This window comes from Mirounga angustirostris, unplaced genomic scaffold (genome assembly GCF_029215605.1).
Source record: "Mirounga angustirostris isolate CCGP_5_RB_7025 unplaced genomic scaffold, mMirAng1.0.hap1 SCAF_7, whole genome shotgun sequence".
NCBI lineage: Eukaryota > Metazoa > Chordata > Mammalia > Carnivora > Phocidae > Mirounga > Mirounga angustirostris.
Window position 1 is genome coordinate 26,108,256 of NW_026991715.1, and position 18,025 is coordinate 26,126,280.

The 18,025-nt window shown below is 38.9% G+C and overlaps 1 protein-coding gene across 13 annotated transcripts in view; it reads right to left on the reverse strand.

The window, feature by feature from the left end:
• Positions 1-354: 354 nt before the first annotated feature.
• Positions 355-18,025, reverse strand: part of RAPGEF6 (Rap guanine nucleotide exchange factor 6) — a 202,531-nt gene continuing 184,860 nt past the window's right edge. For 6 of the 13 annotated variants that reach the window (XM_064595855.1, XM_064595854.1, XM_064595856.1 and 3 more), the window contains 6 exons: positions 15,607-15,741; positions 12,785-12,895; positions 9,855-10,083; positions 7,528-8,030; positions 4,569-4,883; positions 355-3,905 (listed from right to left, as the gene is read on the reverse strand). In XM_064595855.1, the coding sequence (XP_064451925.1) occupies positions 3,880-3,905; positions 4,569-4,883; positions 7,528-8,030; positions 9,855-10,083; positions 12,785-12,895; positions 15,607-15,741 (1,319 nt within the window). In that variant the 3' untranslated portion in view covers positions 355-3,879. Of the gene's footprint in view, positions 3,906-4,568; positions 4,884-4,917; positions 5,426-7,527; positions 8,031-9,854; positions 10,084-11,704; positions 12,896-15,606; positions 15,742-18,025 lie in introns of those variants that run through there. The other 7 variants (XM_064595858.1, XM_064595857.1, XR_010412993.1 and 4 more) reach the window with 6 other exon arrangements.

An 18,025-nucleotide genomic window follows, 5' to 3' on the forward strand; every position in this document is an offset into this window, starting at 1 on the left:
CCGCCCTTCCTGTGAGGCCCAGGTGATGTCGGGCGATGTAAATGCCGCCCTGAGTCCCTGAGAGCACTGTGCACTCACTCACTCAGTCAGCCCTGGGCTTTCCTGTTCTGAGAAACAAGCCCAAATGTGGATTAGCCGGTGTTATTTGGTTTGTCATCAAACACACTTTTTAAAACCCAAAAAAGGAGATTAAGTATTTTATAGACACTACAAAGTCAAAAATAATTGGATCATTCCTATTTCTCTGGGGACCTAAAAAATAAGGCCTTCACACCAATGCTAGCCCCACACTGGCCCTCTTGAGTGACCGGGTGTAATTATTTTATCTGTGTATGAAATAAAGAGCAGAGAAAGTTAATGTAGATTCTTTATTGATTCCACCAATGTATTAGTAGATATGATAATAATAAATGGTACTTTTACATTCTCTTAACCAAAAATATAACAAATATTTACACTCAGTAAAAATACAAAAAGCATACAGAGGCACTGTCTTTCTAAAAGACATAAGTTTAAGAGGTATCAAAAAATAGGAGACAAACATTGCTCGTTACAGGATATTTTACAATCACTGAATTGTGCAGTATAATTGCATTTGATTATTACAACTGTGCAGTTTTGTTTTTTTTCTGATAAGCTCACGTTTCAATTTTAAAAGACCAAGTACAACTGCATACTGTGTATCAAAAATAAAGAAGCCTTAAAAAAGCACAACAAAAGCGAAAGATGAACTGGGGTTCAAGTTTAAATTTGAAAATGTACTGTGACACTTTTTTGAAGATTCATCCTCCTGTTCTAGCCTTTAAGGTAATGCTAAAGGGATACATCTACTTTAATATCACATTTTTTAGAAACAAAATATATCAGAATAACAATCATTATCATTGTTTTAAGTGTACAAGGAAACGCTTTCTCCTCTTCTTTTTATAGGGAAGAGAACACTTTATAAAAATTAGGTTTGTTCTTGGAAATCCTCATGATTACTGCCACATTTCCGGCCTGGGAGATGCTCAAGGAGGTTATACTGATGACCACAGTGTGACTTACCACCCTCATGAGAAACCAGTTAAGACTTTTTCCTCCCCAAAGATCAGATTCAAAGTAATCATTTGGAGGAAGAATCTACTACTTAAAACAAATCTTTATGGAAGTATATAGTGGATTTACTAATGGACCAAATCTTTCATTATGAACAAAACTGTTTTGTTGAAACTTATTTGGCAAAACTTTGCACTGTGGATTTAGTGCTTCAGGAAGTCCTGACGGATTCAGAGCTGAGGTGGGATGAGGGCACTAGTCTCTTCAATAAAGTTATAAATTTATAATAAAAACAAAAACAAAAATGGGGGCTTAGAATTGGAGCAAATATAGGTTAAGGCTTCTCTTGTTCTAGTCATGTAACAAACTAAGAGAAGGCAGAAATGTACCCTAAATTAGAATTAAGATATAAAAATCACAATTCCACGAGTTTTTAGGGGATACACACAGATCAAACTACAATGCATTTGGCTTTAGTTCCTGATCACTGTGATCGGCTTACCCCAACACTCACAGTTGGAGCTAGAGGAAAACAAAGGCAGCTACAAGGTGCAGTCAAAATCACATCCTCTGAATCTGTGCAAGATATTCTCAACACCATTAAGGACAAAGACAGGTAAGGCTCCCATTTGATTTCAGACACCTGCAAATAAATAGATACTGTGCAAACAGCACATTTTTTCTGGGGTAATGGATATAAAATAGAATAAATACCCAAACTTGACAAAAAAGGGGATTATAACAGAAGTATCTTTCATTTTCTTTGTTTCGCCCTGGACATGAAAACACTACTACGTCAATCAGTGAAGGAACATTTTTTTGTGATCAGAGGACCAGTGTTTATAGGTTAAATCACTACAGTGTGACTTTCAAACCAGGGCTTTTGATCCAGGCCATTTTCCATGTCAGTGGAACAAGAAAGCTATAGAGCCAATTAGCCTCACTCTAACACACCTGGAGGGTGGATTTTTAAGGCTTTAAGTTTCAAATTCATGGGGGTTTTTTTTGCCCAAAGGAATTTTTCAGATAAGCTATTTTTCCTAAAATGAAGAGAGAGTCATTTTGATGTAAAAGACAGACTAGTGCCATTGACCACTCGGAAATGATTTACGATTTTAAAATGAAGGGGATGAGGGGTAGGGTGGGCGCCTAGCTGGCTCAGTTGGTAGAGCACGTGACTCTTTATCTCAGGGTCACAAGTTCAAGCCCCATGTAAGGCGTGGAGCCTACTATGAAAAAAAAAAAAAATGAAGACAGGGAGAAAGAGAGGGAAGAAATAGCTAGGGAAAAATGAGAACAAACTCTCGAAAAGGGAAATCACAAACCAGCTAAACCCTATAAATTCACATATGGACAACCATTCAGAAGTAAACCCATCTTGGCTCCATGTTAATCTGGGTAGTGCACATGAATGGCTTTGGCTTTTTTTTCTTTCTTTCTTTTTTTTTTTTTGGTAGTCATCACAGAAGTTTATTAAGCTCTCACATTTACATTAAAAATAATAAATTTAAACTTAAGATATAGAAAACACTGTATTTAATTAGTAAAAATATGGAAAGTCTAGGTCATCCAGTAAACAGTCACTGAAATTTTAATTAAATACTTGGGAGCGCCATGCCCAAGAGGCTGTTAAAAATATGTATCTCTTTCCTCTCAAGGGCTAAACTGAGAACCAAGAGAGAATCATTTCCCAGCTCCTCTGTCCCCCCTAAAATTTTCAACCACTTATCACCTCGGTGTGCTCATGAGCTTTCTTGCAGGCAGCTGGGGGCTGCAGGGTTGTTCAGTGTTGAACACAGCCTCATGCTGAGATGGGGTGCAGGGGCGGCTGCAGAACATACATGCAGATGAATTCATCTCCAATGTTACACACCAATAATTACATTTCCTTTTTAAAAAAGAACTCCACATCTGAGCAGTGAAAAATTTTTGTTTTGGGTTTCTGCAGAACTCTCCTGAACTCATTTTCTACTTAATGGATTTATACTTTTAGTTAGATGCAGCATGACTTTCACTTTAGAAAGGACTGGTATACATGTTTTTTAAGATAAAATTTCATTCTTTGGAGATGAGGGTGGCTACCCACCCAATCACAGCCTCCCTGTCCCAAAGGACGGATAAGAAACCCCGTGGCAGCTTCATCTGGCCTTCCAAATCAGCTGACTGCAGTATCTTCCTTCCTAACTCCTCAACCACAAAGGGCTTCCTATCCCACTCAAATGGAGACCGACCCTACATTGCACTGGTGCCACAGATCAAGTTCATCTCTGTACAGATTAAGTATCATCCTGTAAAGATGACTTCAGTCTGGTCAGACCAGAGACAGTTTAATGGCCTCAAACATAAACATCCGCTCATGACAGCTCCCCAAAACAAAGAAAACCACAAAACTTAAAATAATAAGTTACTTTTCAAATACACAAGAATATCCTTGGTATTGGCAGACATTTTTGAATTTGTCCGTTAACCCAAGCTATGGCTTGGAAAAACTACTAAACTACTATCTTAAAAATAACTTGTTAAAGAAAAATCTATACTGATATACACAGGGAGGACTCTTGAGTTTGAACCTGTTCTAGTAACTGTGGTCCCAAGGCAGGTCTGGTGTGCGACGTGAAGACTGGTTTCCAGGCACAACATCCATAGCTGAGGAAAACTCTGCATCTGCAAGGATTCAATAAGAGGGGGCTAGGTAATTGCTCCGAGCACAGGGAACGAGACCTCTGGGTCAGCAGCGGCGGCAAGCTGTTCGGTGGCAACAACGGCCCGCGGAATCATGAGGTGCTTCTGCCCACTCCTTCCTCGATGGTTTCGGTAAACTTCAAGCGGGTCCTCCAAAGCTTACACTGCTGAGACCTGTTCATTTTCTGAAAACAGTAAGGACACCATTAAGTGGTAGATGAGGCTTGTTAATGAAGATCAACTTAAAATCTAGTCACCTGCTTAGAAAATTAGTCACTCTCAACAAAGAAATCCTCTCAAATACCCCATCAAGGCCCAGATTTTATTACAACGTTGAGTGCTGATGGCACTGCGGACTGACCGACGGCAATGCCCTAACCGCTTCCTCGTCGCTTCATTACTGCTTGAAGGGATAGAATTTCATTTATTTTTAATAAAGCTGCCCCAGCTGCAGTCAGTCAAGAGTTCCACTGGTAAGAGGAGCTATACCAACAGCACAATTTCAGGTAATCAGGCCTTTGAAGTTTTCATGCCTTAACGTAAGACGCAGCTCTGCTAAGGTCAAGTGCCTCTTCTCAAAATGACTGTCTCAGACTGAGCTGCTGTTGGGCAGATAGAAGAAGACCCTATGTGATCAGGAAGAAGGGTACTGGGCACACAGAAACATGCAAGTTACTCCATTTAAAATATACACCATCATACTGAGGAATTTCTTTTTTTTTTTTTTAACAGAGATTGCTAAGGCATTTAGAAGTAAACATTAATGACTATATGAAATAACAGAGTAAACACCAATTCATGTATTCAGCAATTCATTTAAGACCCATTAAGGTAGTTTGTCAACATACCATCTGCTTCGCTATCTGCATCAGTCACATCTGCTAGTTTAGGATGGGACGGCTGCAAAATATGCCTCTGAGGCTGAGTTACAATCCTCGATGGAACACAGGCCACGGGGCTGCTACCGAGAGAAGCTGGTGGCCGTCTAGAGAGGCTGTCATGCATCATCTTTGACCTCTGCACTGCCACACTATAATCTGGAGGTTTTAGGTGTAGGTAGGGTCCTTCCTTTAGGTCCGCTAAAGAAATCCCCATGTATCCTGGAGGAGTGGGAGGTGGCTCCCTATACCTATCCTCCTTCTTGGGTGAGGTGACACAGTACACTGGCATGAAAAACAAGCAATGGAAATGTTAATGGAAAATGTAAGAAACGAAAAAAAAAAACATACTGAAACTTATTACAATGACAAAAGAGAACTCAAAAATAGACTAAACGAATATATTTGAATACAGTGACAGCAGATTAAAAACATAATATTTAAAACTTATTATTTAAACTTGTTTTTCAAACACATAAATCACATTAGGTCTTATAAACAAAACTAGAGTGACAGAGGCAGTTGAAAGAAGGGGCACGGTGACAAGCTCTCCTCTGCAGTGGAGCCCCCCCAGTTCAGAGACAGCTGCCTGGCTCTTCAGGGACACCAGCCCCGGGGACGACATGGTCAGAGACATTCTATGTTCTGCCGACGGGGAGGATTTTCGCAGAAATGACATCTGGACTGTCCACCCTGAACCTGAGACACAAACCACTGCTTTACAGCACTCCTGCGGAAACTACCTGTCGGTCCTGGCATATCAACAACATGAACTTCCCGGGTACAGAGGACCTAATTCCTTCAAGGACCTACTGCTAACTTCTGATCTGTGACCAAGTGAAAAAGAAAAGAAAAAAAAAAAAAAAGCCATAATTTTAGGAAATCCATCTTAAATTTCTGTGATTTTCAGTGCACACTCAAAATAATCGTGACTTTAAAAAAAAAATGTGACTTAGAATCCTTTTCCCTAAGTTTGTAGACCATGAGACAAAGGCAAAGTTTCAAAAAGCTTCAGAAATAGGTTAAAGAAAGCAGAAGTTCCATGACATTAAGACCAATTCCCAGGATCTAAGGGACAAACGGCTCTGATGACCTTGCTGATGTAACTTTTAAAACACAAACACAACCTACATATAGGCAGAATAAATTAAGAAGGACCACTGATGGGGCACCTGGGTGGTTCCATCGTTAAGCGTCTGCCTTCAGTTCAGATCATGATCTCAGGGTCCTGGGATCGAGCCCCGCATCGGGCTCCCTGCTCGGCGGGAAGCCTGCTTTTCCCTCTCCCACTCCCCCTGCTTGTGTTCCCTCTCTTGCTGTGTCTGTCAAATTAATAAATAAAATCTTTAAAAAAAAAAAAAGGACCATTGATAATTCTAATGTTAACTCCTTTTTTAGACAACCAGGTTTGTCCATACTGAAATTTCTACAACTGTACCAGCAAAATCTGCATGGAGTATAAGGTCCTAAAGAATTTCCATTCCCACCTGAGAGGATGGGGCAGGGACAGGATGGAGAAGTCAGCAAGACCAGTAAGACAAGAATGAAGAATTTAAGCCCAGAGTCATCTATAAATGAAATCAAATATTTTTAAAAATCTAGTTTCCTAACTGGACAGGAGATTAATTTCATATCCTTGCACACACATGTTTAGATACCCATATAACGGTTACCCAGAAGGATTTAATAAAAAAATCCTTGGAAAAAAAATTAACAAGCTAAAAACCCCAATCTATAATGCAATTTGACAAGTAAAAATGTACTATAAATGTGCTATAAAAATCAGCACATATTTTAGTAATTTTTTTTTTTTTAAAGATTTTATTTACTCATTTGAGACACAGAGATAGAGAGAGCGAGCATGAGCAGGGGGAGAGGCAGAGGGAGAAGCACCTCCCTGCTGAGCCAGGAGCCCGATGTGGGGCTCGATCCCAGGACCCTGGGATCATGACCCAAGCCGAAGGCAGATGCCTAACCATCTGAGCCACCCAGGCGCCCCAGTAATTTTTTTTTTAAGATTTTATTTATGTATTTGAGAGAGAGAATGAGAGAGAGAGAGAGAGAGCACATGAGAGGGGGGAGGGTCAGAGGGAGAAGCAGACTCCCTGCTGAGCAGGGAGCCCGATGCGGGACTGGATCCTGTGACTCTAGGATCATGACCTGAGCTGAAGGCAGTCGCTTAACCAAATGAGCCACCCAGGTACCCACAGTTTTAGTAATTTAAATTGACTTCATGAATATGTTATACAGTTGATTCAAAGTACAGTCATTCCATATAAATAGAAAAGCAGGGGCTATTATATCTAAATATTTATGTAATTCAATGACAAAATGAAAAAATGTACTTGATGGCTAAATACTAAAAGAATACATACAACAAAAAAGCTGTGTGTGGTCAGAATGGAACCTACAACAGGAGTTGGCATACCCATGACGTGTACTAGGAGGATATACTGAAAAATATTTTGGACTTCCTTTTTTATCACAATGTTCCTCACTTTTATTACTTAAAAATGTCAGATTCAAAGTTTCTACCATGTATACACAGCAATTGTGGTCCAAACAATTTATGAGGTGACAAAGAGAATAACCCCTTTGTTAGGACTGCATAGTAATACAATCTTTCCTCAATGAAACCAAAGAGATCTCAAAAACAAAACACAAATGAAACTGTTACGTTAATTAATTACCTTCATACCAGCCCTTTCATTTTAATAGGCTTGAATACCTGCCCCCAAACCCTTGAGAAATCATCAACTTTTTGAAAATAATTTGTTTGTAGAGGGCAGGAAGAGAGTGAGAGAAGAAATATTTCCAGTGAGAGAAGAAATATTTCCAAGAGTAAAATTTTGGGCCAAGGTATCCCAATGCCACTTTTTGCCACTTAATCTCTAAATTCCACAGATACGACAGAGAACAAAGAACTTACCAATCAGGCCCTTTTCTGTACTTGAAGTAACAGTTTTGTAAACTGGGTCAGTGCCATCCTTGGGGTCCAAGCCTTCAGAGGACTCAGGTGCGATGCTCTCCAACACTCTCCGTTTAATAGTCCCGTAGTTTGGTTCATGTGTATCAGACAGAGAACTGGAGGAGGCCCAACTCTGTCTCATCTGATTAGCCTCTAGGTTTCCTTTACACTGACCACAAGTTCTAGAGCAGCCTTTAGGGCAGGAATAGGGCTCACAGTCAGGGGGTTCAACTTCAGCAATGGGGCCATCCAAATGGGTATGTCGGTAAGAGTTCAAAAAATCCCAGCCTTTTGGGTTTGGAAGGCTTTGGAAGTTGTCATGGGAGCTGCTTGAACAGGAAGTCCAACTTCCACGACCACTATCCGCTGCTTCTAAAATGACGTGCTCGTGAGAAATCTCTTCATTACTCATAGAAGAGGAGACAGCTAAACTCTTGACGAGAGATGGCTTTGACAATGTCCACCTAAAAAATTGGGGATACACTTAAGTTAAAAGTAATTTACTGGCTTACTGGAAAAACCTTCTGTCCAATCCAAGTATTACTGCCTACAAAAGACTACAGAACATGCATCATAAGTGTTCAATGCCAAAATAATCTTGTGAAAAAAAAATGACACTGTAATCAATTAATCTCCATTCCTATTAATGTTCATACTTAGCTAGAAACATACATGGAAGAAACTCAAATACTTAAGCCAAGTTACCTCAGAAATTTTTCTTGAATTGATATTAAATGAAAATGAAAAATGAGGCTTGAAATGAGTAAAATTAAGTATACATTTTCATTCTTGGTCAACATATTGCTAGACTCTACATGGATACAGAATAAAGAATTCTCAACTACATGTTCTCAACCATGTTTGGTTTTTCAATGTAACTCTGAGGTTAGCCTAATACAGTGCCAAGTAAACAGTAACTTCTCCAACCAACTAACAACTGTAAAATGAGTATTATTATTTATAGCAGGGGCCCCCAAATTAGGGTTCAGGGGCCAAATTCAGCCAATGGCATGATGTGGAGCAATGGCATGTATGGAGCAAAGCATGGTATTTTACATTTTAAAGAGTTTAAACAAAATAAAAATATTCCAAAGAATTTGAGAGTGAGAAAAATGTACTCTGCAAAGCCCAAAATTTTACAATCGGCCCTTTACCCTCCTTGTCCCCTGCCGGCCCCCACCAACAAAAAAAAAAGCTTACAAACCTTTCATTTACAATATAGAGCAGGTGTGGGCAAACTACAGCCCAAGGCCAAATCTGACCCTTAGCCTATTTTTGTAAATAAGATGTTATCGGGACACAGAATGCCCATTTGTTTATGAGCTGTATTGTCTAAGGCTGTTTCAGAGCAAAAATGGTAGGGTTGAGCAGTAGCAACACAGAATTCATGACCTGCAAAGTCTGATACTATTTAGTATTTAACTTTTAGAGAAAGGCTGGCTGACCCTTGGTCTAGAAAATCATAGTTTAAAAACCTTTACAAATTTGCTAATACTTCACTCTATCCTAATTTTTTCATATTAAAGAATACCAGATTTAACAATCATTTTAGAATCAATTTTCTCAAAGATTTCCATATTGCCTGATTCTAAATAGAAATTTACAGTTAACTTTGTGGACTTCTGCTAGCTGATAATTCTTACTCCCTAAATCACACTTTCAGATCAGGGACTGACCCCTACTCCCCCAACCTGTCTACAATGGATACAGCACTGGGAACACCTCCCATTACACAATCTTTCTGAGCATTCTCTAACTTAATAGCCACAACACAAGAACCACATCCTCCTAACTATAGCAGACTCACTGTGAGCTCTTATTAAATTGAAAACATACATGACAGAAAGTTACTTAAATTCATTTTTTCTTTCCTTTTTTTCCCCAAAGATTTTATTAATTCATGAGAGACACGGGGGTGGGGGGCAGAGGCAGAGAGAGAAGCAGGTTCCCTGCTGAGCAGGGAGCTCAACGTGGGACTTGATCCCAGGACTTCGGGAACATGACCTGAGCTGAAGGCAAACGCTCAACCATCTGAGCCACCCAGGTGCCCGAAAGTCACTTAAATTCAGTAAATACTTTAAAAATGAACACCCATTCATCTTTCAAACTAGTACTTACTTGCATACTCAAGACAGAAGACGCATGCTTGGCCCTCATATTATTTTATGGATCCCCCTGCAACCACCCCATGGGGACAGGGGTATCATCTAAGGGCAAGCTGGGGAGCACAGCTTGCAGAGGCCACTTGGCTTGGGTTTTGTGGTGTGAACGGGGGCAACTATATTTACCCAGAGCCAAGTTGAGTATGATCTCCTATCCCTGAGGAGTGTTCTGTCTTTTCCAAAGGCCCAGTGGACTCAGGGACCGCCACAACCTGTGAAGAACACCGTTCATCCTGCAGAGCTGTAGACATGGAGTCAACAGAACAATTGCTCACGATGCTGGATCGTGAAGAAATTTCACTATGGCTGGAGTCAGACAAGTTGTCAGATTTAGCTGACGGTATAAGTGTATAACCTAAACGAGAGAAAACAAGTGATTAAACTACAAAACAAGGAATCAGGGAGGGGTATGTGGTCAGGGAGAAGATGAAGAACAATAAAAGAGTAAGTAGCAATCTCATTTTCCATCCGTGTAGATATAATGATGCCAATTTCCTATACACATTGCCCTACATATCCACTCACCCACCTACCTATTCTGTACCAACCCGACTCCAAATTCAAGCAATACGAAGTCAAAATCCAGTATTACTGAGGAAACTAGTCCAAATGTATATCTGCCTTGGGCTCTCACATAGCTATAAACATTTAATAAAATAAGGCATTAGATGTATTTCAAAATATTAAAAAGCAGACATCTTGAGTTTCTCAACTTCTTTTTAACACTGTGCCCCCTTCTTCGATTAACATAAATATTTCATGGCCTGATCTGAGTGTCTAGAATACCACCTTGAGGTAAGGGTGGGTGAGGGAGTCAAGACTCCAGAGAAAGAACAGTATTTTTGCTTTTTACACTACATATACTTACCTCAGATATTCTGCTTATGTCACCTAAGGAGTCTTGCCCCAAGTTGAAAGCAATTATTTTCATATTTTTAAATAAACTGTGTTAGCTATGGATTTGATCTTATACCTGGTTTCCTTTTTCTTCACCAACTTTACAGAATATTGCATTAAACAGCAGAACTGCCACATTTATAAACATGTGTCACGAAAATAACAGCATCTGCCTGTTTTAAATTGTTCTATGATTTACTGCACAGCAGATACAGCAAGAGAGATTTTCTTTTCCATTCTCTGGAATAAATGGGTGGAGATGGAATGATGTAGAAGCATCTAAAAATAAATCTGCAGCATGACAGTTAAATGTACATAATGTCTATTTTGATAACTTAGAAAAGCAAACTTATTCAGAAATAAAAGGAAATGCCATAGTAATCCCAACAAGGAATAGGTCTCAAAGAACCAAACAATTATTTTCCTTTTCACTGGAAAAATGAGGTTCATAGGTAAATGACCATTAGGACAATCCTGAAAAATCTCATTAAGAAAAACTATAGGCTTTATATACACATATAACTCAAGTCATCAAAGAAAAAATTTGTTGAACACCAACCATATTAAGTAGTCCCAGTAATTATTTCAGAGAGAAAAATGAAGAGCCAGAATATGGGTTATTTCTCTGTGGCTTATGGGGCCCCCAGGCACAGGAGAAGTTGAGAAAAGCCAGGGTTTCGATCTTCTCAACATTGCCATTTCTCAGTGCCCTATTTAGGAGGTGATTGGTCAATTTTCAAGAGGACCAAGAAAATGGATTTGGTAAATTAAAAACAAAAACAAAAACAAATAAAATATAAAAATTCTTCCTTGAAAGAAAAAAAATCTTTGCTCTTTTATCTTGGGGGATACACTTGCTTTACTGTTTTAAAATTAAATCGGAGCGGGAGACGAACCATGAGAGACTATGGACTCTGAGAAACAAACTGAGGGTCCTAGAGGGGAGGGGGGGTCAGGAGATGGGTTAGCCTGGTGGTGGGTATTAAAGAGGGCACGTACTGCATGGAACACTGGGTCTTATACGCAAACAATGAATCATGGAACACTACATCAAAAACTAATGATGTAATGTATAGTGATTAACATAATAAAAAAAAAATTACATCCCTATGTCTGTTAGATCAGTGTTTCTCAATTACAATCAATTCTAAGAATGACCCGGAAAGGTTATTAGTATACATATTCTTGGGCCTCTTTCTGGCAATTCGAATTTATGAGGTTCATGGTAGAACACGGTAATTGTATTTTTAACAAGTTTCCAAATGATTTTTCACTTGCTATGTCAGACTATCTCCTTTTCCTGTCTGGATCAGAGATTTATATGAAAAGCAAATGAAATAAAAAGTATATGTGGACAAGATACAGTTTCTTGCCTTCTTTTTCCTTTAGCTTGTAAAGTAGTTGCAGTAATAAGAACAATAAAATTCTCTAAAGCAAAGGTGGTGATCAGATCATTACTGGGGGTTCTAATGCAAAAGTAAATACTGATTTCTAAAAAGTACCTCTACTTATTTCATTCACAGACCCAGCCGCTATCAGCAGGAAATAAAGCCAACTACAGAAAACAAGAGTATAAATTTTACTCACATTAGTAAAATAACATGTACAAATAAGGCACTTTAAATAAATACGACTTTGTTGCTAGAGTACCTTTAACACTAATCATGAAATGCCTATAAATCGTATTTTACACTAAGTTGTCTGCCTAAACTTTGATAAATAACTTAAGCTACATTTACATTAATAAATGAAAACAAGTTTAACACTAAAATTAAGTAAGGATCTCCGTCAGATTGTCTTTCTCCTTTTAGACTTGAATCGCGTATAGAAGCAGTTTAAAGTGTTACGGTTGCCTCCGCTATTTGAATTGAAGATGTCACTCCCTTTCTCATCTTTGATGTTGCTTCTAACATCCTTCACTTTCTCACAGCTTTCTGTAGCTTGATGGTGATCTGCGTCCTCTTTTTTGCTGTTGGCTAGTCTCTCCCTTGAAAGAGTTCTTTCCCTAAATCTTCTAAACGGGGATGTCATTCTTTTTCTGGCTGTGTTCTCACAACTTGTCCTGTCTCTATTCTCCTCAGTGGCCTTCTCGGTCCTGTCTGTTCTTTTGGCTGTGCTCCTGGTAATCTGAAGGATTTTCTTTTGCAAGTAAACCCCACCTATTCCGGGGCAGTTCTGGCCACTGATCTTGGTGCTGGACTCACTGGGAGGGGATGAGGAAGGCCCTGAGAGGCGCAGCAGGATGCTGAGATCAGATAGGATACTGCCAACTGGAGGGAGAGATGCAAAAACCCTGTCATGGTCAATTAATTCTTTCCAGTTAATCACAATTAGCCTGGTTTCTATTATAGAACATTTCACTATTAAAAAATTCAAACATTTTGACAATATTGGAAAAACTGAAATCTAGTAACGTATTCTTTACAGCACAGAGAGTCTACTATATAGCATCAACACTGCAGTCATTTCAAGACAGAACACAGGAGAAAAATTACCTTAATCAGAACAAGCTGGTAATAAAATACTGTTGAAAGTAAATGAAGCTTGTCATAAGGAAAAATATGACAAGAGTATGAGATAACCAGAATTATTTCTCAAAAATAACTATGTCTAGAATTTTCAGGCAGATTCTACTAAGAAAAAGCTTGGTAAAAACCAGACAGGACACATAAATAGTAAATACAATGTAAATATTTATAAAGCACAATTTCTGATCCTGTTTATCTCCAAGGGGAAAGGTTGCCTTCCATTAGCACAGGGGAAGATGAAGGTTAAGGCTGCCTGATGTCTCATTTTTTTAAAGTTCTTATTTAAAAAAAAAAAAAAAAAAGTTTTTGCTTATCTAAATTCCCCTTATGAAAAACATGAAGACAGGCTTATTTCCTTAAGTGTTAGGAAAGAGAATTCCGAAGCTCAGCAAGAACCTAATAATGTACTCTTAGTTTAATAGTATTTTGGGGGCACATGGGTGGCTCAGTCATTAAATGTGTGCCTTGGGCTCAGGTCATGAACCTGCTTCTCCCTCTCCCACTCCCCCTGCTTGTGTTCTGTCTCTCACTGTGTCTCTGTCAAATAAATAAATAAAATCTTTAAAATATATATATTTTTGTTCAGTTACAGACTACTGGCAAAATCATGTCCATGGAAAATAAAAGGGAATATAATAACTGGTGGGGTTTTGATAGAACATATGTAAGAACAATAAAAAACAGTTTTAAAGAAAATAATTTCTTCAGGTTTCTAAGGATCCTAAACATGTTTATGACAGTCTCCTGAAGCTATGAATGTCAAAGTCAATTGTTGACCACATGATGAAAGTCAAAATGGCAAAAAGACTTCTCGATTCTAGTGGTGAGGGTGGATTTTCCTTTGGGAATGAGAGCAATGGGGAAATTCTTCTTCCCGTAAGTCACATTCAGGCAAGAATACCGTATCCAATTCAACTAGTTTCCTGGTTAGAGAACTGTCTATAATGGGACCTCTGAACAGCCTCCAAAAGGTGTGGACCGTGTAAAGGTGTTCTTGATAGAGTGCTAAGAGCATGCGGCCACTGTTCATCAGGACCGTGTGTGTGACGGGATCCTCCTCTTTGACACTTCAGATAGGACCATGCAGACAGGAAAGAGATGAAACAGATCTGCATGCCTCACAAAATCATGTATGAGCTACATACCACAAGATCAGAAACCTGTGTTATATAATCATACCTGTTAATATCTACTGCTTATATGACCTATTTAATTTCTACTATTCTTTTCTTAGTAAAATCTGAATGAAAATTCTAGCTAGTCTTAGCTATGTGAAGGGGGATAGGGCAATGAAGTTAGCAATGAAGCTATGTTACCCTGGGGTGGCAGCAGGCAAAAAGACAACATACCTCAATTTACTAAACACTTCTCATCTATCAGATTTTATAAGTATTATTTCCTTTAACTTTGTATGAGGCCCCTAAAAGAGTTGGTCTTTGTCTCATCTTACGGGCAGGAAACCTGACCTTAGAAATCAGTTGGGCATAGTTACACAACTATAGTGGGGAAGAGAGTCAAAATTCAAACTCAGGTCTGACATCACTTACCACATCACTGCCACAAATGTGGCAGCGAATAAAAAGGAACCCTCAAAACTGAGATGAAGCTTAGAACATGGGAGCTAAGGAAAGCTCCGGAAGTTTCTCCTTTCTGCTAGAATTCATAAGGTTGTCTTCCCCAACCCCATGTGCCCTCTTGTACTGTGATTATTTAAACACATTAATTTTTTTTTACATCTGTGAAGATGAGGCTGGAACTAAAGCCTTTTTTTTTTTTTTTTAACCAGGCTAACAAAGTACAGAGGGGCCAATGTAAGAAATATACACACCCTTTAAAATGCTATACGTGCAGCTACCATGAAATGGCATTTGCGTGCACCCTACTAGTCAAGACAAAAAAAGGCTTCATTTCCAATTATGAAAACATAGGTCAATGAGCAAGACAGATTCCAGGTATTTTACCTCAAGAGGTCCTATGTATGATATAAAATTCATAGGGGTATAGGTTATTTTAAATCCTGATTACTAAAGGTAATAATACTCCATTACTAAAAAAAGTAATGTATCAACCTAAACATTTCTTTCCCTAAATTTTGTAGTTGGTTAAAACCAGTTTCTTATAGAAATTCTTATTTTAAAATACCCCATAGAAACGTTTAAGTAATTGGAAATTTGTGTAACAACATCAAGAATCTGCACAGAATCAAACTGCGACTTCTGCCTTCATTCTTATCTATGCTTGTCCACTGACAAAGGGATACAAGAGTCCTGGTTATATGATGCACAATACCTGGAAAGCATCTGAATAATGCAATCTACAACACGTAAGTCCAACAAGTATTAGGAGTTACATGTTTCTTCACTTTCTATTATCACTATAGATTGAAAAGCAAATTATGTGCCACCAAGTGTTGTTTGGTGTAATCAGGATGAGCTTAGACTGTTATGTCTTACCTTTGCGAGGGGAACCTTGAGGAGATGCAGGAGGACTAGAATGTAAAGATGATGCCACAGAGATAGTATCTTCTGGATGTTTCTTACCACTTATTTCTTCAGTTGTTCCTAAAACTTTCTGAGGTAAATTTGTATCTAAAAATAAAACCCAAGAAGCAAATAAGCATCACTTCACAATTAAAATATCTGTAGTGGCCTGAAGTACTACGTAACTAAAGCCATGAACACAATGGCTAGAGTAGTCAACTGAAATGTATAAATGACAAACAGGGACTACATGACTGGCTAATGGCATACAAAGATTCTCACCTCCATGTTATTTGTTCCAATTCAGCTAGTCAGTACGAACCAGATTATAATAGTTCTTTGTTGTTTGTTTTGTGGTGTAAGGGAAACTGAGTTAACAGTCTTAGTGTCCCAGCCCCCACAAATGACACACTTGTTTTGTTGCAAGTCTTAACAGAGAAGGCTGCCCTCTAGAGGTGGCTTCTCCAAGTCAGGGCGAGGCACATGGTGGAGTGTGGGGATGCTGGCACTGTCACTACCTGGGGTGCAGCCGTGCTGTGGGGGCACAGGGGAGGCTGCAGGGCTGCCAGGCCAGCCCTTTTCAAGAGCACTAAACTCACACGACAGGAGAAAAGTAGACAACAGAAACAATCATGAATTTATGGGAAAATAGTATGGAACCCCCTGGAAACATGCTGCAAAGTTCTATCTTTACTCTCGTCCAACAGCTGGTCCTATTTAGCGTGCGTCAAGCTTAGCAATGGTTTCACCATCCTGACACTTTTGTATTTATCTTCTTTAGGAGATGTCCAAGAGCTATTGACACTCTTTTAATCAGTAAAGTGAGCCCAACTTTGATGGACCTTTGTCATAGTAGCAAGCAGCCCTTTCACACGGAAGACATTTAAATCACAGTATACTCACACTACTCTTAAGTGCTATTTTAATATAAGTGTATTTATCATATAAATAACAGCCATATTACACCAAGCAGAAAAAAGGGCTATTTGGAACAAGTAATACTACCTTTTGGGTGATGACATCCCAGTAAGAAGCCAGATCAGGATTTGTCTCATTTTGTACGCCTAAACAGCAACTTGATTGACTTTACCAATTTTGCATCTAATTACCTCTTCATTTCCATAACCATCAAACTAGTTCAGGCTCTGAGCAACTTTCAGTTCATTATTACATCAACTTTCCATTTGGACTCTCTGTCTGAAGTCTTGCTGCGCTCCCTACTATAGTCCTTCTCCAACATAAAATAGACCATAACCTTCCCCTGCTCAAATCTCTGCAAAAGCTACCCACTGACAACTCTCCTTCGGCACACCATGTTATAATTTCAGCATGCCTAGGACCTCATTTCTCGTCATCCTGGGAGGCTATTTAATATGATGGTTAAAAGCAAGGACTTTAGAGTCTGTTATAGCCTGGGCCTAACTCCCAGCTCCATTACTCCCTGGTGTGTAAGTGTGTAAGTTACTGAGAACCTCTGTTTCCTCTGTAGAATGAGAGTATTAGGTATCTTACAGGGTTATTGTGAAGATTAAATGAATATAACAAACCTAGTAAAAACACTCAGAATCGTGTCTGGCACTCAGGAGTGCTCTGTAGGTAGCAGCTTTAATTATTATTCTCTCCGCACTTCCTGCAGCTCTGCACTCAGAGGCAGCACAATGCCCATAGCTCCTTGTACATAGATCCCAAGCTATTCTTCTGCCTGAAGCAATTTCTCTGCCATCTCTGCCTAATTACCTCCATCCTAATCAACCTTAAGACTCTGCTTAGGCGTTACGTAACCTCCAAAAAGTCACCTCTGAAGCTCTACTTTATACTTAGCTCTGTGTGCCCTAAAAGTTTCCTTTTTTTTTTTTTATACGTTTTTATATGCACATACCCCTGGCATAAAAAAAACACATTATACTTAAGTTACTGGTCTGTATGTCTATAGCATCAGAATGAAAATCTGGCAAGGGCGGGGACCCTTTCTTATTCAACTCTGGCTCTAAAACAAAATCAAATAATTAAAAATTCACAGATTTCTACTAAGTATGTCCTAAATATAATACATGGGCTAGGTAATAATGTTAGGAACCAAACTGAATCTAGCTTCCCTTCCACATGACCTAACAGCGGGGCAGGAAAAAAACACAGGCTATTCTTTATACACTTTACAATCTCTTCTTGTCGCCTAAGTTTTTCAGAAGTGATCATTAAAGAAAAAACAATATACATTTTTAGAATAAGCAACCTCATTCTCATAGGGCGCATGTGCATTAGATAACTGTGTCATGCACCTCTGAATGCAGTAAACTCTTGGTACCTCAGTGTAGTGCTTTAAGTTTTCTGTTGATGTGACTACAGAAATTCCAATACCAGCATTTAAAATATGTACGCTGTCAACACATAC